We start from the raw sequence: 25,000 nt of genomic DNA, 5'->3' as shown, positions 1-25,000 counted from the left end.
CTACTACAAAAACATTAGTTTACGACGCACCTTCTACATCGGTGTTCAAAACCCGTCGTTGTTGCTTTATCGGTGACATTTTTGTAATTACCATGTTCTTCAACAACGACGATGGTAGAAAACACCATTTTTGAAGGCTGCTTTCCCCTTTTTCCACCATGATTTTCAAAGGCACCGTCTTAATCCTTGATCGTGATTAATTTACTCACGTGAAACCAACTGGCTAGCTATCTTGCTCAGTCACAGGTGCTTTCCCAATGCTCAGTCACTACTTGCAGCTAGGTCAGTGTCTTCGTCGTAGCTAGCTATCTTCTACGCCGTGTCGCCCCCTCATATAGCATCTTCGGCCACCGTTCACTTATTGTTGTCATTTTTGCAGCTAGGTCAGTGTCTCATTTCCCCTATTTCATTCTTACATTACAAAAACCTTAAAGTATTTAAATCTATATGAAGCAAGTGGATGTGGAGAGTCAACGATTGTTGCAACAGCAACAACATCATGTTGAGTCCACTATTCATTAGCTTAGCAACATTTTCAATCGGCTAGCAACACTTGTTTCCCAACAATGAGAGATTGCCATCAGGTTTATATTTGTGTGTGTGTGTGTGTGTGTGTGTGTACATTGTTATTGTTCATTGTTTCTGTATTCCAATATGATATTCAAGGTATGTTACAATGTGATTAAAGATTCTCTATGCAACATGCATAAAGATGAAGATTCTTTTCTCTCACTCACTTTCTTCGATTCTTGCCAAAAAAGTTGTACTTGTAACTTTTTCTTTAAAAAAAATGTCTATGTGCAGTTTAGGAGATATATGCCTGTGTTCTTTTTTTAGTAGTGATCACATGAAATTTGTATAAATTAAATGGAGTTTCTGATCCCCACCACCCTAAATAATGTAGTGTCAACAAGATCATATTACACTTTCTTTTTCATAGATCCAGAAGGTGGGACTCGTGTTATCTACAATAACTTTTACGTTGATTCTTAACAAAGTTCTGTAAGACAACATCCCATATGCCATGTCTCTCATTTGGTGTCATGACTCCTATCTGATGTCCCTCATTCAAAAATAATTTAAGTACCCAATTAATGGTTTCAAGCATATCCTTTCACCTATATATATTCATGGCTGAAAGCATTAAGGACCAACACAAATCATTCACATCATAAAGAGTTAAAAATTTAAAATTCTCAAGACTTTTCTTAATTTATGTCCACCAAAATTTACAATCTCTTTCTATTTTTGTTGTGAATTTTGGGGCAATACCATGGTAGTAATAACTCCATGGCAATACCATAGTCTATTAAATTTGGTAATGATACTATGTGTTATATGTTAAACCATATCGAGATTTGACAAAGGCAAAAAGTAATTAAACAATGTCCTGTGTTGCATTAATTCTCATTCAGGAAACAGGTTTCAACTTCTCTACAAAATAGAAAATTCTCACAATAAAAGAAAATGCCTTTTTTACTAATTTTTTATTCTAATCTATTTGTGTCTCCAATAACATGATTTTCAAGTTATTCAAGTGAGAGGTGACTGTTAGGAACTCATCCTCCCTGCACAGTATTGTGAGACCACCCATTGGATGGTCATACCCGAATTCTTCCTTCACTTGATTCAACAAATCTTGAAAAGGAAGGTTGGTTCAAGTATCGTACGAGGATAACAAACCACCTCATTTTGTCTCCAACATAGACTGCAAGGTAGCCCTTTGGTTAAGCATTTGCCCAGGGGACAGAGCTTACTTGTTGTAGTTGTGGTTGTTATTTTTCTTTTTTGCATTGTTATTCCTGTTTTCTCCTTTTTTTTATCTTTTTCTGGGCTTCAGTAATACTTATCTGCTTTAAAGGAGTTAATCTCCAAGAAGTTGACCCATTTCCTTTAATATACTACCAGTTTCTATTACATTCCCTCCTTGTTCCAAAAAACAGTTAAAATTATTGACACATGTTAAGAGGCAGTCAAAACTTGGTTTTATAATGCGTGTCACTCAATGCTGAGATTTTTCTTGATTACAATATTCAAGTTTTGAATAATTTTTTTATCATTTTCTGAATATATGTGATATTTTAGTTTTTGAAATCACAGGTTCCACTTTGCAGCATTTTGCCTCATGTTCAGCTGGAGGCTATCGTCTGGGGTATTGGAATAGATATAAGGGAGGTTCCTCCTGAGTGTATCTCCAGGGCAAATACATTTTATCACTGTAGTTCCCTTACTCTAACAAATTCACTGTTAAGTTTATATAAATATATAGTCTAATTTTAATCCTATACTCATGGGATATCATGCTATGTAGTATTTAGTATTTGCACCTAGCTTGTGGTTTAACCAGCTTCATGAATAAGATGGTGTGAAGGTCTATAACTTGTGTTATTTGGTTACTCCTCTATAGGTGGAGAAAAAAAGAAAAAAGTAGCACAGTTCCATCTTGTGCTGCTACTAATGGCCTTTTACTTTGATTATGGAAGTCATAATTAAAAAGACATTTCTTGAGTACAATCTGATTTTGGAAGCATACAATAGAAAAGGTATAAAGCTAAAAATTGTACAAGCAACAACCTTTCATCACCAAAACATATACATGATATATATCTATGATAGATATTTTTGTACACCTTAAGTGCCTGAAGAAGCAAGCATCAAATAACTCACCGATTTTGAATATTTCAGCTTCACATTTGGCCACTGTTTTCAAAATTGAAACAACACTATGTCACAAAAAAGCTCTCTTTGATCCACCTTTCCTGAATTTGCAACCTGGCATCTTTAAAAGCATTCAAAGCATATTGGTACAGCCTCTGATCTAGTCTTGTTCCTTCTGCTTTCTTTTCTTGTAAGAGTTTCACCAATTCATCAACCAAACCAACTTTAGAGAACACACCAACCATTATACCTGCCATGGCCCTATCAATAAGCCCCCCATTCATCCTATACTCATTGAAAAGCTTGACACAGGTTTCAAACTAACCTACTTTACTATAAGCACCAATGATGGAGGACATCACCATGGAATTTATTGACATGGAGCAACCCATCCTTGCTTTGAATATGACAATTGTCTCATTAAACTAACTTAAATTCATTGTAAACCCTGTAGGAGAAGTTGATGTTGAACACATTGCAGTTTAACATGTCTGTGCCAACAACATATGTTTTTATGAAAAGGTTCCTAAAGGCAGCTCAAGCAGACAGAAAGGTCAGTACTCATTTTTCATGCTATTTAAATTAAATAAGCTTTCTATTGTAATTATTTTCAAAATATTGTCTACACAGGAACATGCTGCTTCAGCAGTTCTCAACTTCAGTGAGGACTGCACACCTCATATGTTAACGCCATACTTGGATGGAATAGTTAGCAAACTACTTGTACTTCTTTAGGTATATTTAATACAATGTTATTCTCAAGAATAATGTTATTATGGTCATTTTTATGAATTATCATATGATTGAATTATTCTTTCACCTAATTTTGGATATTCTATACATTTTTTAGAATGGTAAACAAATTATGCAAGAAGGTGCCTTAACTGCTTTGGCATCAATTGCTGATTATTCTCAGGTATTTTGTGAACTTCTCAGGCACATTTGCCGAGATTTTCCCATTTGTGTTTACTTGCAGGAACCTAACACAGAGATTTGTGCAAGCATGTTGGATTCATTAATTAAATGAATGCTTATAGGTTTGGATCATGAAATTACATTGATATATATTTTGTCATGCCTCCACTACTTCAATCTGCTTACGGGTTTGGATCATGAATGCTTACCAAAGAGATAATTATTTATTTCATTCATGAATCATGACAATGTGCCAAGTACTGGTTTGAGCATGCTTTTCATGGAAACTATTCATATGTCCATCTGTTTTGAAGGACTAATATTTGGTTAAAAAGGTATCTTGAATCATATGGATGCAGATGCTAGATGCATGATGCATTTTCTATGTGTCTCTTGTGCTCACCTTTTGCACTTCTTCTTTCTCCCTGCTGTTGTTGGCCTTTATTATCCACTGACATTGCATATTAGAGTTATCTAAGTATGCATACACTGATACACATTTATAGGAGAGATGGAAAGTTTTGGAATACTATTTCAATTTTTTTATGCATTACATGATCACCCAAGAATAACAATTTTATTCCATAACAGTGTTTTGTGTCCTTAATGCACTTGTTGTAAATGAGAAGTGTATTTCTTCCTCCATTTTTGGTTTGTTGCTTTATATGCTTTTCCTTTCTCCATAGTTTCCTACATGAGTATGTCCTGTTAGCATCGTATTAAATTAATAATTGTATCATATTTTCTTGAATAGTATCCTTACTAGTCATAAGGAGATTTATTTTCTTCCAGGTTACAGACAAAAGGTGAAGGACATTGTTCAAGGTGCTTTATTCCCCGAAGCTGGTCTAGATAATAGAGTTGGTCATGCTAGGGGAGTAGGTGGACTCGTGATTGTTCAAGATCTTGACTTGTTATCCTATTGTGAGTCCTGCTTGCTTCATATGTACTTATTTTCAAAATATTAATTTATTTATATCATGCTTAATTATATATTATTAAATTAACTAAAACCATAATATATAGTAAAAAAATAATATGTACTCACTACTACAAAAAACACAAACAAAGACGGTGGAAAACAACATACAAAGACGGTGGAGCACCGTCTTTGAATCCAACGCCGTCGAAAGTTTACGATAGTCCTATAAAACCCGTCTTAGAAAAACATTATCTTCTAAGACGGAAGTTAGCTAACGACCGTCTTAGAAAGGTAACTTTCTAAGACGGTCATTAGCTAATCACCTTCTTAGAAAGTATCTTTCTAAGACGTTTCTTAGCTAACCACTGTCTTAAAAAGGTACCTTTCTAAGACGGTGGTTAGCTAACGACCGTCTTAGAAAGGTAACCGTCTTAGAAAGTTACCTTTCTAAGACGGTCATTAGCTAACGACCGTCTTAGAATGTTATTTTGGAAAAAAAATATTTAATTTAAAAAATAATAAAATCATTATTATGAGATCATACTAATACAACAAAGCATGAAAAAATGCTCAAATATTGACATTAATAGCAGGCTTGCACCTCACACTGTGATTGAAAATAACAAATAAAGGAACAAGTCCATTGACCAAGACATAAAACCAGCAAGAAAAAATATGGAGAACAAATGAGGTTTTGGATCCATAAAATTATGCAACTCTAAACCATTTAATTAAATGCAAGTAGCAGAGAATGCCAAAAGTAAATGAAAATTACTATATATTACTAATAACGGGTTACCTATAGAACAAAAGTGATTAATATCTTAGACACTATATATTTATCTACACCAAAAGACACTATATATTTATATTTATCTTAGTTTTTAATTTATTTAATTTTTATATCTATGAAATTGAAAAAAAATATTTATATCTATAGACTAATGCATAAATTGCCTTGCCTTAACAAAGGAACAACGAAAACTAAACAAATGAACCATGCTTCCAGCAAACAGAGCCATTACAACCAGAGAGTAAATGCACCTCCTCAAGGTTAAACATAAGGCAACCTAAAGAGGCTTTAAGGCAGGGGAAACCAAAACTTTCAAGAATATTCAAAGCCTCACAACAAATTTGTCTGAACTAATGTGAATGTCATTTATAGTTTTACCTAAAAAATGGTGAAAATTAAATAAATTGTTAGAATTAAAGATAAAGAAATATAATCAAGTTTAGAATGGTCACATACAAGCCATTCCTTGTGACCCTGAAATCCATTTGGATTGAGGATTTTCACTGCGACTTGAATCCCCGTTCTAGGTCATGCTGCAAAGTTCCCATGCTCGTTGGTGTCTAACCATATTATTTGTAACATTTCTTCCTTTTGATTTATATGGAAAATATAAGAAAGCAATGTGACCAAGAGTATGTTGTTACTACAAGCATACATGCTTATTGCATGCAACTTGTATTTAAGTACATTGAAAATAGCAGAATAAAAGAACGTGTGACATGATTTTAGGAACTCCTGCCGACAATGAAAAATAAATTAAACTAACTTATCCACTAAAAAAATGACATATTCTTAATTTCTTATTTTGACTTATCCAAACTAAAACCACTGCATTAAAAAGTCACTTTCTCAAAAATTTACCATTTAGATGTCCAAAAAAAAAAATACTCTCGTTAAGTCCCACAACAAACATTCATATATACAATCCACAATTTCAACTACGTACTAAGTATTGTTTTATTTTATTTTTCAATAAATAATCTAAACATTGCACGAGATTTTAATCCTCTTGTCTTATATATATATATATAGAGAGAGAGAGAGAGAGAAATTCCCAACTTCTATACCAATCTATTAATGTATGAATTACACAATTCCATATAAGTGTTGATTATAAATGTTTTTTAATTGAAACAAGAAACATGTATGAATTCTAAGAATGGTATGAAAAAAGGTAGAATATATATACCTTGAAGTTGTTTGTTTTTAGCATTGACGAAGTCTTTTCCTTTAGAATTGAGAGGCATGCAACATAATAAAATTCTAAACTTCTTCCAAAATTTCTGGCCTTTTTCATAGGTACCTTGAAGAACATCTTTTGAATTTTCTCTTGCTCTCCATATTTTTAACTCAGAACCCTAAGCAGTTGACAGATATGCACAAAATTCTTCCACTTTTGAGAGGTGCTTTAGCTTGTATAGTTTTGCAGGCTGCAAGCACAATAGCTTTACAAAGTTGGAAATACTAAACAGGACCGCAAAGAAATGCCATGCAAAAAAAAAAAAAACATACAAACAACGATCCCAAAAAATAGAAGAGAAAAAAAACAGCAAATTACTTCAAGTACTCCTCCCATAGAATACTTCAAAACTCGAAGAAAAGCCGATGTCCTCAGCCCCTTCGATTTCGCTATAGGAAACACCACGTCGTCACCAACAACTACACAAAAAGCACACGAAACGAATCAAGCATTATTGCACAAACCATAGCTAATCCTAACACAAAATGAGTGCAGAAGCTTCAAAGTGTAGTTATAAGAAGCCAATGTTCACATCGGAGTAGTTAGCTTAATTTCTTAAAAGCTAAAACATGATGGAATCTCGTGCAAGCAAAATCGAAGTAGCGGCGAGTATAGGTAATAATAGTTGAATGGTGAATGAAAAAGAGATATTTAGGAAGAGTTAGGTAACTCGAGAGAACGAGAACACTGGGCTTGGCCATGCGACCGAGCTTAGAGGAAGATTTTCCTAAGATGTCGTGACTCTAGGCAGAGAGAGGGAAGAGAAGAAAGAGGCAGAGAGAGGGAAGAGAAAGAGGCAGAAGAGAAAGAGAGAGGGAAGAGAAGAAAGAGGCAAAGAGAGGGAAGAGAAAGTCAGAATAAAAGCTAATTAAGGTGTACAAAAAAAATGTAACATTCAATTACAATGGTTTTTCAAAATAACTGTTTTCAAACTCACAAATTTAAGACGTTTATTTAAAAACCGTTTTCGTTATTAATAAATTTATTACAATTCTATCCTTGATATTTTTTGGAAATGGTTTTTGATCCACTGTCTTAATTAACGCGTCGTAATAAATGCTTTTTTTAGTAGTGACTTATCATAATTACTTGACAATAATAATTTTTAAATTTTCAGCTTATACATAGGTTTTAGTTAATTTAATATTATATTATTATGTTTATTATTAATTATTAATCTAATTAAGCAACATTTTAAATTCTTGTTGAAATTTATTTATAAATATAAATAATTATTTTTAATTATAAATTTAATTTAAATAAATTAATATTAACATTTCTACTTTGGTCGTAAAAGGACCGTCTTAGAAACACGTCAAGCAACAACATAGAAAACACTGGTTTCTACATTGTTCGTAAAAGGACCGTCTTAGAAATCACATGTTTCAACAATGACAGTTGGTCTATGACCGATGTAGAAACCAGTGTTTTCTACGTCGTTCCTGTCGTAAGCAACGACTTGCTTTATGACGTGTTTCTAAGATGTGTTAGACCTTGTTGCCTCAATAATCTTAAGAGGGATAGGCTTAGAATGCAAAAGAAGCAACAACAATCAATTTAACAATGTTCTTTAAACATGCAAGACACAATTGATTGCAACAAAATAAATAAGATAAGGGAAGAGAGAATGCAAACACAATTTTATACTGGTTCGGTCACTTCCCGTGCCTACGTCCAGTACTCAAGCAACCCACTTGAGATTTCCACTATCTTTGTAAAATCCTTTACAAAGTCTGAACCACACAGGGACAACCCATCCCTTGTGTTCAGATGCTTTACAACAAGAGACTTACAGTCTCTTAACCAATCTCATTGAATAAGAAGAATGGAAGAAGAATTCTCTCTTCAAGAGAAGAATATTACAATGAAGATCATGTAAGAAGCCTTATAGATTTTGCAAGTGTTTGGTCAAGGATTTCTTTTGAGAGAGCATTTGACAACGAAGTTCTTTTGGAATCTCTCTCATTGTCTTTTGAGAGGATAAGACATTTTTGCCAAGCAAAACTCTCTCTTCAATTTCGTCCCAAGTCACAGATATATATAGGCCTTTGATGGCCATTCAAAATCCAAATGATAAGATGTGCCTGTTGGAGATATTCCTTGAAAATCCTCTCTGGTAATCGATTACAGAATTAGTGTAATCGATTACACAGTTGTTTTTCTTGAATAGTTGTGACCCTTCATTTAAAATTTGAATTCCAAACGTTCAGAGTCTCTGGTAATCGATTACATATGATGTGTAATCGATTACATACTTTCAAACCATTTGTAATCGATTACATGTATTGGTAATCGATTACATGTATCTTGAATGACTTGAAACCTTTCCTTGTGAGGCAAGACTTGATCTTGAAGAAATCTTGAATCAAGGCTTTGTTTGTTGAAACAATCTTGTATTAATCTTGAAGCAAAGTGAGCCTTGTTTTATTCTTCTTTTGGCATCATCAAAATCATGTATACATACATTCACATTCTCCCCCTTTTTGATGATGACAAACATGTGATTTCTTCTCAACACCATCAAAGTTTGCATGATTTACATTCTCCCCCTTTCTCTAGCAAATTCTTAATTCTTCTTGACATCATCAAAATCTTCATGATTTACATTCTCTCCCTTTTTTATGATGACAACCACCTGTAGGTTAGGAGCAACAACAAAGAAAAAATATCTATTTGCATATAGTTTACTCCCCCCTTGGTTTTGCAATGATTGCTTATATGAGACAGTTGAAGATTTCATATTTTTCATATGTAAACAAATTGTCTCATAAACAATAGATAATTTTTCTTACTATTTTATCTTTTATCTTTCTCTCCCCCTTTGTCAACATCAAAAATAAATCATGAATAGAGAGGAGAAAGATGTTACCACTTGTTGCAATGTATGATAATCAAGTGATACCAAATGGCATTAAAACAATCATTCAATATTAATCAAGCAAAAACAAGTACAATGACACATCAATCAAACACAATCAAATACAATCAATCATCAAATATTTCAAATCAAATTAATTAAATTAACAATCAACTAACTATACATAATAATTTTTATTAAAAAAATTCAAAATTCAAAATTCAAAATTCAAAATTCAAATTTCAAATTTCAAATTTCAAATTTCAAATTTCAAATTTCAAATTTTAAATTTTAAATTTTAAATTTTAAATTTTAAATTTTAAATTTCAAATTCCAACTTCCAACTTCAAATTTTAGTAACTTCCCCTTCCAACTTCCAACCTCCATTTTCAACTTTCAACTTCCAAAAACTTTCATTTCCAACTTCCAACTTCCAGTAACTTTCAACTTCCAATAACTACTTCCAACTTCCAACTTCCAAATTTGAATTTTAAATTTCAAATTTAACTTTTCAAATTTCAATTTTCAATTTTCAATTTCAAATTTCAAATTTCAATTTCAAAATTTTCTTTTCTAAATTTGAAATAGTTTTCTTAAAACATGAAACTAATTTGAAAAGTTTAATAGATTCTTTAAAAACAATCAAAAACTCAATCAGGAACAAACATCAAAGACAATACAATCAAACACACAATAAAAAATACAATCAATCAATCATCAAACACAGTCAATCAAATTCAATCGCAATCATCAAGAATAGTCTAAAGTCAAGTAGAAAACAAGCATCAAAAGTAATCAATCAAAGACAAGTGACCTGTTGGTATCATTTGATATTACTTGTTGGGGTTGTTGATCAAGTGGTCTTTGTTTGTTGTCTCCATATATCACATATTCACTTTTCTTGGGGAGAAATGTGGCCTTTGTTTGTTGTCTCCATAAATCACATATTCATTTATCTTGGAGAGAAAAAAATGAATAAACTTTGATGCATGCCATGTGTTTGGAGAAATTGCTATCAATGTATCGACTTTGCTCTTCTCCATTTTCATAGTCTTTCATCATGATATCCAGACTTATGATTTTCTTCTCTGAATCACTTGAATAATTTATGACATTATCTTCCCAAGTGATATATCCTTTCTTTTCTTTCTTCTCTTTGAAATTCATCTTGTCAGATTTTTCCATTTTTCTTTTCAACACAGGACAATTGAATCTCATGTGCCCAAGTTGATCACACTCAGCATTTTGGGGCTAAAGAGGAACCTTCTTCTTTCTTCTTTCATCATCATCTTCTTTCTTCTCTAGTTTTTTTTTTATGTAGTTGCATTTCTCTCTACCATTGTAGGAATAAATAAATCAAATTCAATGGCTTCTCATATCTTTAGATCTACGGCTTCTATAAAGATCTGCATTCGGGTTTTCCAATAATGATAACCCTCACCCTTGAACATAAGAGCCTATTCATAGAATTTCCCTCAGGAAATGGAAATTTGGATGAGGCCATATCTATTCTTGAAGTTTTTAAACTTTATACAAGAATCCTGCTCTGATACCACTTGTTAGACAAATGGCCTCAGTTATCTTAAGAAGGGGGGGTTGAATTAAGATAACAAGAACTATTCCCTAATTTAAAATTTCGCTCTCTATTTTTAGATTAACAATGCACCCTTAACATGAATTACTCAAAAGATAATTCAGAATAAACTTCTTTAAAGGCAAAAGATAAATAGCAATAAATAAAAGAAGTTTAAGGGAAGAGAGAAATGCAAACTTGATTTATACTGGTTCGGTCACTTCCCGTGCCTACGTCCAGTACTCAAGCAACCCACTTGAGATTTCCACTATCTTTGTAAAATCCTTTACAAAGTCTGAACCACACAAGGACAACCCATCCCTTGTGTTCAGATGCTTTACAACAAGAGACTTACAGTCTCTTAACCGATCTCATTGAATAAGAAGAATGGAAGAAGAATTCTCTCTTTAAGAGAAGAATATTACAATGAAGATCATGTAAGAATCCTTATAGATTTTGCAAGTGTTTGGTCAAGGATTTCTTTTGAGAGAGCATTTGACAACGAAGTTCTTTTGGAATCTCTCTCATTGTCTTTTGAGAGGATAAGACATTTTTGCCAAGCAAAACTCTCTCTTCAATTTCGTCCCAAGTCACACACATATATATAGGCCTTTGATGGCCATTCAAAATCCAAATGATAAGATGTGATTGTTGGCGATATTCCTTGAAAATCCTCTTTGGTAATCGATTACAGAATTAGTGTAATCGATTACACAGTTGTTTTTCTTGAATAGTTAGGACCCTTCATTTAAAATTTGAATTCCAAACGTTCAGAGTCTCTGGTAATCGATTACATATGATGTGTAATCGATTACATACTTTCAAACCATTTGTAATCGATTACGTGTATTGGTAATCGATTACATGTGTCTTGAATGACTTGAAACCTTTCCTTGTGAGGCAAGACTTGATCTTGAAGAAATCTTGAATCAAGGCTTTGTTTGTTGAAACAATCTTGTATTAATCTTGAAGCAAAGTGAGCCTTGTTTTATTCTTCTTTTGGCATCATCAAAATCATGTATACATACATTCACAAGATGGTCCTTTTACGACCGATGTAGAAAGATCCGACATCCACAACGATGTTACTTTCAAAGACAGGCTTCCACCGTCTTTGAAAGGCTTTGTGCACCAACGTAGAACGTTGTTTTTTTAGTAGTGATTGTTTGGCACAATAAATTTCAGAGATGTGCAAGGTGTCTATGTTTTCCCTTACTTATATTGTTATTTTGTGACAATTTTTGAAATTAAATCAACCTGCTGGTGTCATTACAGTAAAAAATCATTTTAATGTTTTCTAAGGCAAGAAACACACCTTCGAATTAAATGAGATATTGTTGGTGAAGATAAGTAATTAAAAAAGCCTCCATATATGCACAACAAAATATAACCTTTAGCACAAATAGATCCAAGAATCAGCACCATTGAACACACCATACATCAGTCAAATAAGCTAAAAAAACCCATTCAAGCTAATGGTTAACTTATATGTCATTACACCATAAACGTAGATCCAATGCAAAAGCTTATTTTTAGTCATATGCAATACAATTAGGTTTCTTTTCTGGCAGCAGCAACTAGTGAAGGCATCGACAACCTATCACCAGGCTCAAAAATGCTGCTAGGGCGTATGCAGCACGTTAGGAGCCCATTAGTCCCATTAGCTTTAATAACCAATGCCTCACCCTTGGCTTTCGTTGCTGAATAATGATCATTAGGCTGAAATAAACCGAATTCAGCTTAGGACTACCCCAATTCATCTAATAACAACATAAACATATAAAGCTAGCCCCAGTTCTCAAAGACTCGTATATACTATTCTCAAGTAAGTTGCTAAAGTGTGTACTGAATGCACATAAGGCATTGTTTCATTTCCATTATGAATTCCATGAACATCGTCGAAGAAGATGCTGGGAAAGCTAGGGTAAATGATACAGCTAGTGTAAACGAGACGCTTCACGTTCAACTCCATGCAAGCATCAATGACATTATGCGTCCCTAACAAAACGAACATCTAAGCAGCCTTCAAACATGCAGAAGAAGAGTGACTGAGGTTTTTACCTTGTGTAACATCCCAAATTTCGTAAACTAGATTAAAAATGATTGTTATTTATAAATAAATAGAGTTTAAAATAAATGATGAGATTTTATAAATAAATAAATAAAGAGATATAATTATTAATTAAAATAATGATTTGAGAGAAAATAAAAAGGATATTTTATTTATTTGTTTGATAGAGAATAAAATAAAGTTTGTTTTTATAAAATAATAAATAAATAAATAGAGTAAACAATAGGTCGTAAATACCCCTAGCTATAAATAACAACATGCTAGGTCAGTTTTCAGACTGACTCCTCAGCCTCCTCACCCTCACAATGTTGTTTCTTCTCTCTTTTCCCAAAACCCTCTCTTTTTCCCGCAGGCCACCTAACATGTCTCAGAAAAACGACGATCTTGGACTCGTTCACCGTTGGATCGTTGTGAAATTTGAGCACCACGTTCGCAACCCAATTAAGAGCATTATCACCGTTGGGAATTTCGATATTATGTCTGAGCTAAGAGAAATACCCCTCGCATTGTAGCATTTTCCTTTCCCGCAAAAACCCAGAGCTGTCTCGGTAAAACTACGATCCCGGTTTCGTTAACCGTTGGATTTTTATTCAATTTGGATATATTGTTCGAAATTCAATTTCGCAAGCTTTCACCGTTGGGATTTCCGAGATAATATTTGTGGAGGGAGAAAAATAAATCGCATGGTGACAGTACAAGTGGAGGCTTCAGTCCCTTCTCTGTCCCTTTGACGTTTAGGAATTCTATCGGAGCAGCTAGAGGAAAAAAATTAGAGGAATCTCAGAGAACCGCTAGAGATGCTGCTATCGCTGGCTGAAGACACGTGAGCCCGCTTAGAGGTAAGGGATGAGTTATTCACAATTGGGAATTAGTGAGAACATGTGTAGGGATCTTTAGAGATATCAATTGGAATGGGTTTTGGGGTGTTTTTGCAATTTTCATTTTATCCTTATAATTATTACAGTGAATTATATATGTTTGACACACCAATCTTTGTGAAATTGATATGCTATTGTGTTGAGCGTGAACCTTATAAATCGAGTACTTTTTCTAATTAATATGAATTGATGAAATAAAGTAAGGAGAAATTTAGAGAGAAATATTGATTTTTTATTTTCTCTTTTTCTTGTTGTTTAGGTTTTTATATATAATTAAAAAAATTAATATCATAATTGAAACTGACCAAAGTGTTCATATAATTATTTAGAATTTGTGCATTGAAAGCTTACCTTGCAATTTGTGATTCAATATGATGTATGCTAGCTTATACATATATAGAGGTAGTTATTTATATTAATAATTTATGTAAATAATATTGTAGAGTGTTATAGTATGATTCCAAAAATTATTAAGTGTTGGAGTTTGAGAATATTATGGTTAAATTTGATGAACATGTGTATGTTGTACCTTATGAATATCATTAGGAATGTTATGAGATGGTTGATGTGATGTTATGAGATGTTAAAGTGTGGACATGATATTCGATTGTAAATAAGTGAATGTGTTTAACACTTGATGTTACATTAATTATATCGTGAGCTATGGATTATACAATAACCCGACCAGTGTTTATGCGCAGTGTTAAAGAGAAAGTGTAGGTTCCTAGTTAGGAACCAATGTTAAATTGTAGCGCAATTGTGTTAAACATGTTTGAAACATGAGTGTGAGGTCGTGGTATTGTATAATTCATGAGCAGTGCTTATAAATGAAATATGTGATGAATTGTGGAATAATATGTTGCCTTGAGATTATAATATTGTTATTGAGATTGAGTAAAAGTGTAAAGTAGAACAGGTGTTGAATTGTGAGATACGTGAAAACATGTAATGGTGGATTGTGACATTATGAGATGTGAAATTGTGAATGAGTTTTGGTTGTGAATAAGTGTGTGATTAATTCTTGATGTGACATTATTTGTGTTGTAAGCTGTGAATTGTACAATAACCCGACCAGTGTTATCTTGATGAAAAGTGTAAATGCGCAGTGTTAAAGAGAAAATGTAGGTTTCCTATTTAGGAACCAGTGTTAAATTGTAGCGTAATATGTTGTACGTGTTTAAGACACAAGGGTGAGGTCGTGGGTATTGTATAATTCACTAGCAGTGTCTGTGTGCTAAAATGATTTTAGGGGTTGGACCTGAATCAGGAGGGAGAGGCCCTGACAAACTCTTCGGAGTGTAGGTCTTGGGGGTCATCGGGTTTGAGTGCTCCTTTAAGCCTATGCTGATCCCATATGGTTGGAGCATTCTCGCAAAACATCGTGACCCTGACTGGTCTCCCTATGATTTTACTTAGTGAGAGTGACCTGGCAAACCCATTGTGTGGTGTATCTTGTTATGTACTCCTAAGCGCCCCAGGGTGGTTTTTCACTGACATGGTACCACATTGCATGTAGGCTTGAGTCTTAGCATAATTGTCTCATGCGCTTGCTAATTGTTTATTATAAAATTGAGGTGTTATTATGTCTTGATCAGAGCGTGTGATTCTTGTGTAATGTGATTGATGATTGAAAAGTGTGATTGATGGATGAAAAGTGAACTTTGAATGACAAAGTGGTGGAATTACGTGAATTACATGTAAGTAAGTTTTATTTGGTTTATATGATATGTATATCTAGTTGTCTTGTTTCTCTATTAGCTAGGAATGTGATAACTCACTCCCAGTTTGTTGTTTGTGTTTTGATCCTGTGATGATCTTGAACCATGTGTTCGGGGGAGCAGATGACTAGGTGAATTGCTTTAAGGAATATTGTGCTAAAGGACGTCGGGACACAACGCTCTGATAAGATGTGACATTGGGATATAAGTTTTTATGTTAATTTTATGATGTTAGTCTATTTTATTTCACCTCACTGATTTAACAAAATATTTTTGTAAATTTGACGGCCTTATTTTGAGCCGAATATATTTTTAATGAGTTTATTTGGTAATTGAAATGAATGTGAACCTTTTACCCATTTGATTTTTGTTTACCAATATATTTTATTTATTTATATATATGTCGGGGTAGAGGGTGTCACACCTTGCACATTGACGGAATGATGAAGCTGGTAGTTGTTAATGGAAGAGTTTGGAGCAGCCATGTGGAACACCATCTCAACTCCCTCCAACGTTGCACTACTCATGTCAGAGTGAGAAATGTATGGTTAGATAAGAGGTTGGTTGGTTACCTTTTAGAGCTTGGGCCTTGTTGCAAAGATCCAGGGAGACATATTGGGCTCGGCCAGAGTGCAAGGCCTGGCCGAGAAGGCCTAACTGCTCGGAAGGCTCGAGAACAATGCTGACTTCCAAATCGATGATGCAAACGTAGTACTCCTTGTGACGAATTAGCATTTCCACCAAATGCCCCCGCTTCTCACGACGTGCATCCACTTCTCACGGACCTCCGTCAAACTGTCAACCCTCTCCCATTGGTTAGTGGTGGGGTCCACTTCTCACGACGTGCATCCACTTCTCATCGGACCAAATGCCGGCGATGCAGCCGCGAAGGACGTAGATCTTGCCGTGGAGGACTCCTGCGGTGGCGAATTCGCGGCTGACGCACATGGAGGGACAGCGGAGCCAACGGTTGAAGTGGCAGTCAATGAGCCAGATGTTGGGGGAGGGGAGGTTGTGGATGGAGCCGCTAAGGACGTAGATGGTGGGGCTGAGGATGGCGTAGGCGGAGCCGACGGCGGGGGAGGGGATCGGGGGAAGGGGAGCGAGGAGGGGGTTATTAGGGTTTGTGGGGTGGAGCGTGAAGCATTGGAGGAGAAAGGAGTCGCGTGAGTCATGGAGAGTGAGAGGGGAAGTTTAGTTAGAAGACGAAAGAGTGGAGAGAGAAATAAAATTTTAAAAATAATTAAAAGTATTCTAAAACGGTTTTTACAAAACCGTCTTAGAATGATAGTTTTCTAAGGCGGTTTTATAAAACCGTTTTAGAATGACAATCTTCTAAGGTGGTTTTTGTAAGACCGTCGTAAAACTTTTACATTTATTTACGAAAGTGTTACCGTGTTTCTTTCTAAGTCGGTTATTCAACAACCAACGTAAAATCAGTGTCGTAAAAAAATATTTTTGTAGTAGTGAATATTTAAATATTTTTTGATGTGCAAGAAAAAGAAGGTTAATTGCATTACTTGGGTTTTCTTTTTGTACTCTTAGTAACCATTTTTGTTGTCCTTATCTTGACTTGTTTGCATGTACTAATGGGCCAAGGATTGAAACAGGATTTTGAAGTGGACAACTAGTAACGCCTCAAAGACTTGCATGAGATTCTAGGTGACATCTAATTGTTTCAACTACTGGTACTTAATACTTACCCAAGTATTCCTCTCCTTTGAAAATATTACCCCAAAGGATAACAAAATTGTTAGTCCCACAATGGTTCCCATTTCTCTGTCTGTGTGAGACCCACAATTTTGAATCTTAGTAGTACTACTAAATTGTTGGCTTCTATATATAGCAAAAATTCATAAATTATTTAAACTTTCTTTTTAAGCACACATTAATTATTTAAACTTAGAATTAAATATTTTTGGATGTTTCATGCACTCATAATGAAAGTTCATTTGAATTTGAATTTTTAATCTTTAGGCCTGAAAACCACCTATTCTTTGCTCCTGATTTCTATGGTGCACAATACACACAAACCCATACAGACAAACCCACACGCAGTATCATTCTATTCTCATGCTTCTTATTGTAATTACTTGATTAACTACTTAATTAACAACAAAATGTATGAATTAATTATTTATTATTTATTCAGGTTGCATGCTCCAACCATTCAATACTATGCAGAATCAACAAATAGGCCATGAGACTACAAGCAATTCCTCTGGACGCGGATCTTTAGTGCCTTCTACGTATGAAATGTTTGGCCTCAGATTTCCACTTTGTTTACTTGTTTTAAAAAAATGTTATTTAAAGCTTTATATATAAATTAAAAAATTATTAATTAGCCACAAGTTTAGAAAAATATAATTACATTTGATTAATTTATCTTTTTCTTATTTAATTGATATTATCTCTTCTTTTACTTTATAGAGATGTCAAAAAACTTAATAAATTAAAAGTGGACAACTAATAATAATTAGTGTCTTTTTCAATTGAGGAGGGGTCAAAATACTCTTTCCAATAACTATCTATGTATCAATCTCTGTGTGTGTTAATTTTATTAATCAAATTGCTGAATTAAAAGTTTTTATTAAATAAATGAGCGAGGTTTATAATTACTCCGTTAAATAATTAAATTTAATGTATAATGTATTTCTTAAAAAATATAAGTAAAAGTTGATTATAGAACTACATAAATACAAATGTTAAATTTATTTAAATTGTAATGTATACGATTGTTGAGTTAATATTAAAATATTCAGCTATTGAATTAATAAAATTTAATATATACATATAGTTTTTGAAGGGAATAACTTTAAAAAAAGAGTTATCAATAGAGTAACTTGATTTTTTTTAATTAATTTGTTGTATGAACAATTTAAAACCGACAGGTATATCCATTTATCAAATATGACATTTTCATTATGTTAACGATATTCTCTTATTGGCATCCCCCGTTGTATGAAAATCAGGGTCAACGTCATCATTCCCAAGTCATGATACCTAATGGTCATGGACTACAAAATGGTGGCTTTGTGCAATAGTGTTGATCAAACTTTATCAATAGCCATTAACACTCTCGCCTTGAAGGATGCTATGACATTTTTTACCAACTGCATAAGCAGTACATTAATTTCCATATGATAATTAATAATTCATTAACTTTGCAATAAATAGGTCCCAAGGAGTACCAAATCAGATTAGCAAATACAATCAAAGGATGAACACTCCTAATCTACAACAGGAGAGTAACACAAGATGACAGACACATAACTCAAGGGTGGCTTAGATTACACCAATTTTAAAGTACCAGTTTTTTTATCTCCGTCTCGTCTGAAACAACAAAGATTATTTTCATCTCAATGATATGATTTTACTGTAATAATTTTATTCACGCGTCAAATTTTTTACACTATTTTTTCATTGTTTTTTAGACAATATAATAAATTAAAAAAAACTTTATTGTTATCTATATTTCTATTTTCTCAGTAAAAAGATAAATGATAAAATGAAAATTTTTTATAGAGTGCAACAAGTAGCCACAATGTCAACAAAAGAAGTCCATATTCAAGGCATCATAGGAAAACTTTCTTAACCTTTATCGACTATGTAATTTACTGCAAGTTATCTATGATTTCTCCTGCAATTTACATCATTTAAAATGAGCATATCAGTGAATATTGGAAAGTGTTCCGGTTGATTTTCTTATAAGGCATCGACCAAGAAGAAAATGTAAAAAGCAAAGCACTTTTTATATTTGAGAAGTTATTCTTATATAATAATATTGTTAACAAAATTTACAAACATTGAGAGATGTAAGCAAAGAAGATACTAAATTTCCATCCTAATTTGTTATTAATTGGAGTGAAAGAAAGAAAGAAAAAGGAAGAAAAAAAATACACTGAGAAATTGAAAAATGTGACAATTGATATGATAAAAAGTAAGAAAAAATGTAGTGAAAATAAGAGGGAAAAATTAAGTATATATTTATAATAATCCTTAGAAAAGAAGAGTAGATAAGCATAATACAATGAAAAGAGATAAAAAAAATTAATTATATTGTGAAAAATATTAAATAAATAATATAACTTGCTAAATTTTTATTAGAAAAGAGGCACTAGGGAAAGAAAAAGAAGAAATAGAACTATAAAAATAATACGAGATATGACATTATAAAGAGATAAATAATGAGAAATGAAATTGTTGATGAAGTGTTTGATATATTGTAAGTTTTGTATACACTCCTAAAATTATATATGTTGGAAGTTTGTAAAACTCTTTTCCCAAGTTAAGGGCCTTGTATACTTGGCATTCTTATTTACGTTGTTAAATGTGTGCTTAGGACACAACCTTCTGAAGCAATCCAAAGAGTACTCAACATGAATCCGACAAGAACAGTTACACACAATGTTCTTTCTGCTCCGCAAAATCAAAGTGGGAGGGTGAAAACATCTGAAGCATTTCTTTTCTTTTTATTTAAGACGATGATGATGATAATGTATAATCACAATTGTAAGTTATAAAATATGTTAAGCTGTACCATATTGTTAACAGGGTACGTGTAATTATGATCTAGGAAACCAGCTGTGTCACTAAGAGTGGTAAAACCCATATCATCAAGATGTTCTCCTTTTGTGTATGCATGTGCATATAGATTTTTTTTTCTTTTTTATTAAATATTATTATTCTTGGAAACAACTAAAGACGGAAAAATGGATGTTGCATGACCGAGATGTTATGAACCACCACGTCTTGGTCGTCCCCGAAAACAATCTGCGCCAGAAGAGTAGTCTTCTCAACATCGATAGGTAAGCGTTTTACTCAAATTCCTAAATTGTAGCTTACTGTCGCAATAGTCTCCAAAACTAAAACTAAAATGTCTTGAAATTTAATGCATTGAAGATTTTTAGTCAAATAAGTATTGAAAGTGTAACGTGCTATTAGAGTCCTAAAACTGTAGTTAACTCACCATGCATGCGTTAATATTTTGTTTTTCTCACTTTATTGCGATAAATAATTTATGAATCCAAGAATGAGATTATGAGATTCTTTTAATTGGTGTTTTTAATTTTTTGAGAAGTTGCAGAAGGGTTTTTCCAAAAGAGGAAAAGCTGCAACAAGAACAAAGTACTCCTGACAGTGTAGTTAATAGAGATCAAAACACCATACCTACAAATCCAACTACTGCTCCTAGGTAGATTCCGCTCATGAGACAATTTCCCTACTGCTCATTCTCACCATCCCCTTCTGGATTTAACTCTCACACTTGAAAGTGCAGAAGAAACTTTTTTTTTTTTATGGTTTTGAATTTTAAGGCATGTTGTAAACTTTGTCTATGACACGAAATTTGAGAGGACGGGTATTCCCATTTACCCCATCTCAGATTATTCAAACCACCATCACCACCACCATTAGGTAATTACAATTCTCTAAACCACTCACTTTATTTTTATTAAATACCAGTTGCCAATGTGCAAAAATTTGATACTATATTGCCAATAATTAGTTTTCTTGTTATTCAGAAATATTCTAGCAAGGTACTGTGAGTCTTCATCGTTACAGAAAAATTACATTGCAAGTCGTTATTGCAGATAGTTAATTTCTTCATGTAGAGAACGAATTTGCCTAGCATGCTCAAATGAAGCGTCAAGTGCCTGAATTGCTCAAGAGCATTTAAATTGGAATAGAAACAAAGACTATAGTTTCCAGTAATATTAGTTGCACACATAAAATTTGACAAAACTAGAAGATAAAAGGTTATGTAATAAATTTTAGAGTGCAAATAATATTATCTGGGCCTTACATGTCGATGTTGTTTTCGTGTACATATACAAATTTTGCAAGGCAGTACAGGATATATTTATCATTGGCTGGTGTTAATGTTTTTGGGACATCTAGCAGGTCAAACACTACTACAGAAATAAGTTTTTACGACAATAATTTTACGTTATTTGATAAAAAAATCTTCTTAAAAAGAAAAACAGTGGTAATTGTGTAAATAAATTCAACAGTCTTGTAAAAATCATTTTAGAAGAATTTCATTCTAAGACAATTTTTGAAAAATCATCTTAGAATATTTTTTACTGTTCTAAATATCTCCCTCCACTCTCTCACACTCTCACTCTTCAACTTCCCGTCTCTCTCTTCGACTTTCCCCCTTTAGGGTTCTTCACACCGTCACAAGAGGGACCAAGGCCACCTCCCTGTCAACACCCTCCACAAGGTTGCCATCAAGGCTGTGGATCTTCTCACCGTCATGGCCATTCGAGTCGAGCTCTCTGACTGCAACTCCCTCGTGAAGTCCGCCAGCACTTCCCTCAATAGCAAAGTCGTTAGCCAATACTCCCCACTCCTTGCTCCCCTAGCCGTCGTTACCCTTGAAATCCATTTTCATTAAAATAGGTGTTTTTTTAGCTCATCGTTTTGGTCTCATATTGTTGAAGTGCGATGCCATGGATCCAGATCAGGGCTCTTCAAAAGCCTGGAAGGTAACTCACATACACCAAATCCCATTCTTTCTCTAAAAAAGTTAATTTTGGTTGAAATTGATGTTTGTTTGTTGTGTGTGGTTCATTCAGCTCAAGTTTAAATTAAACCCAGGAATCTCAAACCAGTCTGAACTCCCAAAACGTAATTGAGCAAATTCACTTTGAATTCCGCATAGATAGAAAAAGAGATTAGAAAATGAAAAGTCAAAATCCAATATTATATAAAAAACTAGCGTACCCCATTGTCCAGAGGCTCTTCGCTATGCGAAGGTATGGGGGAGGGATGTTGTACGCAGCCTTACCCTTGCATATGCAAAGAGGCTGTTTCCGGATTCGAACCCATGACCAATAAGTCACCAAGGCACAACTTTACCGCTGCACCAGGGCTCGCCCTCAAAATCCAATATTATATATATTACGTAATTTTCTTTCATTTTGTTTAAATGCTCGAAAGAAAAAGAGGTTAGAATAAAAATCAAAATGTTTATATTCTAAAGTCAATACGAACTTTTAACTTTTTTTTAATCTCTTTTATAGTTTTAATTCGTTTTGGTCCTTTTTTTTATCTCTTTTATAATTTTAATTCGTTTTGGTCCTTTTATCAAATTATTTTATTCAGTTGAATGAATCAACAAAAAAGAATAATTTTTTTTTTTTGTTTAGGGTGGTTTTATGTTGGGGAGATTCGAGGGGAGAAAACACCGGGAAGATTTACACATGTGGACCACGAGCCGCCACATAAGTGAACCTGACACCATACTCTAATCCAAAATCTTAAGGCTTGGGTTTATGGATTTTCTCCTCTCTTATATGGTGCTCAACCTTTCTACTTCTATCCGATGTGAGACTTCACCTCACACTTATACTCCAATAGTTTTATCCATATAAACTTAGATTAATTAAATAATTTATCTAATATCTAAGTACCTGATTCTACACGAAAACAAAAAGAATAACAGATTCGAATCTCAACTAGTGTTCTAAGCATTACATTACCTTTTTCAAGATTTTTTTTCTTTAAATAATTAACATAACTATCAATTAAGGTGAAAAAGATTAAAATGTCCTTTGACTCATGCTTGCAATACATAGTATGCTTACATTGAAGACTAGGACATGGATATTAGCTAGCTCTTTGAAAGAGGCATGAAGATGGAACACTAACTTGTTTGAACGCCAAAGAAGTAGTAGGGGTCATCACTATTGACCATAAATAAGTCCACTTATAAGCATACTTTGATTCATTCAATCACCTTTGCACTGCACACGCCACACTGATAGAAGGATGACTAGCTAGCTTGCACAACAGCAACCAAAGGGGGTTAATGGAGGTAGCAACCGCATAGCAGCCGTCAATGTAACACCCTCTAATAACCTTCCTACACCATCTCATCAGGATGACTACTCAAATCATGAGGTCCTTCTCCTTCTTTCTCTTTACTTTTAATTTTTTTATACAAAATTTAGATCAATTATTCATGTATTTAACTTTTGTTCTGAAGAAGTTCATTTAAGTTGTGATTTTTACATATAAGTTCTCAAGTCACATTTTTTTGGGGCACTTACGTATAGGGTGACTCTAATTAATTAGCTTGATGTATCTGATATATACATTTTTAATATTGGTGCATTAATGATGATACAAAAAACTGGGTGGAAAAAGTTCCTTTCACATGTAGGTCCCGGCTTTTTGGTCTCCTTGGCTTACCTTGATCTGGAAATAGTAACTCTCTCACTCTTTAATATATGTGTATTCCTTTATGGCATGACATATACCTGTGTTTGTGTGCTTATTGGTTATTTTCCATCTACGCAGTGGAAACTGATCTACAACCTGGAGCTGACCACAAATATCTGGTATAGAAATTAAGCAACGAACTAAGAATGCAAACCAAATTACAGGAAATATGAATGTAGAAACCATAACATATACTTGCACAAAAACTAAAGATGTATTGATATGAGGTTTTCTTAGCTTAAATAAAAAAAATATAAGCTATAAAATTGAAATTATATGTTGTGTTGTATTCAGCTGTTGTGGCTAACACTAATTGGACAGGTGTTTGAGCTTATAATTCAATCATTGGCTGCGAGTCTCAGTGTAACCACTGGTAAGATCCTAAATGAACACTGCAAAATGCATGTGTGATTATTGTGATTTGAATTTTGCAGGCAAACATCTTTCAAGGTTGTGCAGATGCAGTCAAGTCAGAGGCCTATGCAGATGCAGTTAGGTTTTCCTCCCTCTTTATCAGGCATATGGAGATTCTTCATTCCCGGATTGTAAGCAAGCTTCTGTATAAGCAATAGCTGTTGTAGTAAAAAACTTGAAGGTATAGTTCTTATACATGTGTGTGACTATTTGGACATGAACCATGGGCCAAAATGCAAGTAAGGGGACACTATGGATTTCTTTATCTATTCCTTTCTGAAATTATTTTGGGCATGTAAAATAAACAACATCTTATTTAATTGTTAAGTTATTATTTTGCTGTATCCTACCTCCCTTGACATTTTTCTCTCTGACGAGGGGAAGCTATTTTCAGATTTTGAATCAATACAAGTGAGACTTGATGCAGCAATGCTTCTTAAGCAGTTGGATTTTCCGGTTTGTACTTCTTTTTTTAAAAAAATAGATGTGTTATTTTATCCCATGTTTTCTGTTATAAAAATCAATGCGAAAGGATTTTATTTATTTATTTATTTATATTATTATTATTATTATTATTATTATTATTATTATTATTATTATTATTATCAAATGAGAGAGAAGATTAATATAGTGCTAATTTAAATTTGAGCATTTCAATATTTCAGTCAAATGTAATTATTTTTGCTTATTATAAAGGCTATTTAATAACTCTCTTAATTCTAGTTGTAGCACATT

At 33.4% G+C, this 25,000-nt stretch overlaps 1 protein-coding gene across 1 annotated transcript; it reads right to left on the bottom strand.

Moving 5' to 3' along the window:
• Positions 1-12,509: 12,509 nt before the first annotated feature.
• LOC114410541 (3beta-hydroxysteroid-dehydrogenase/decarboxylase-like) lies at positions 12,510-16,800 on the bottom strand. Its single transcript, XM_028374527.1, has 5 exons — positions 16,491-16,800; positions 16,198-16,398; positions 16,050-16,139; positions 12,805-12,956; positions 12,510-12,677 (listed from the first exon to the last, which is right to left on the bottom strand). Exons 1-5 carry the CDS (start codon positions 16,798-16,800, stop codon positions 12,510-12,512), a joined length of 921 nt encoding a protein of 306 aa, XP_028230328.1.
• Between the last annotated feature and the right edge of the window lie 8,200 nt (positions 16,801-25,000).

This window comes from Glycine soja, chromosome 4 (assembly GCF_004193775.1).
Source record: "Glycine soja cultivar W05 chromosome 4, ASM419377v2, whole genome shotgun sequence".
In the NCBI taxonomy this organism is placed as follows: domain Eukaryota; kingdom Viridiplantae; phylum Streptophyta; class Magnoliopsida; order Fabales; family Fabaceae; genus Glycine; species Glycine soja.
This window is presented reverse-complemented; position numbering and strand designations above follow the sequence as displayed.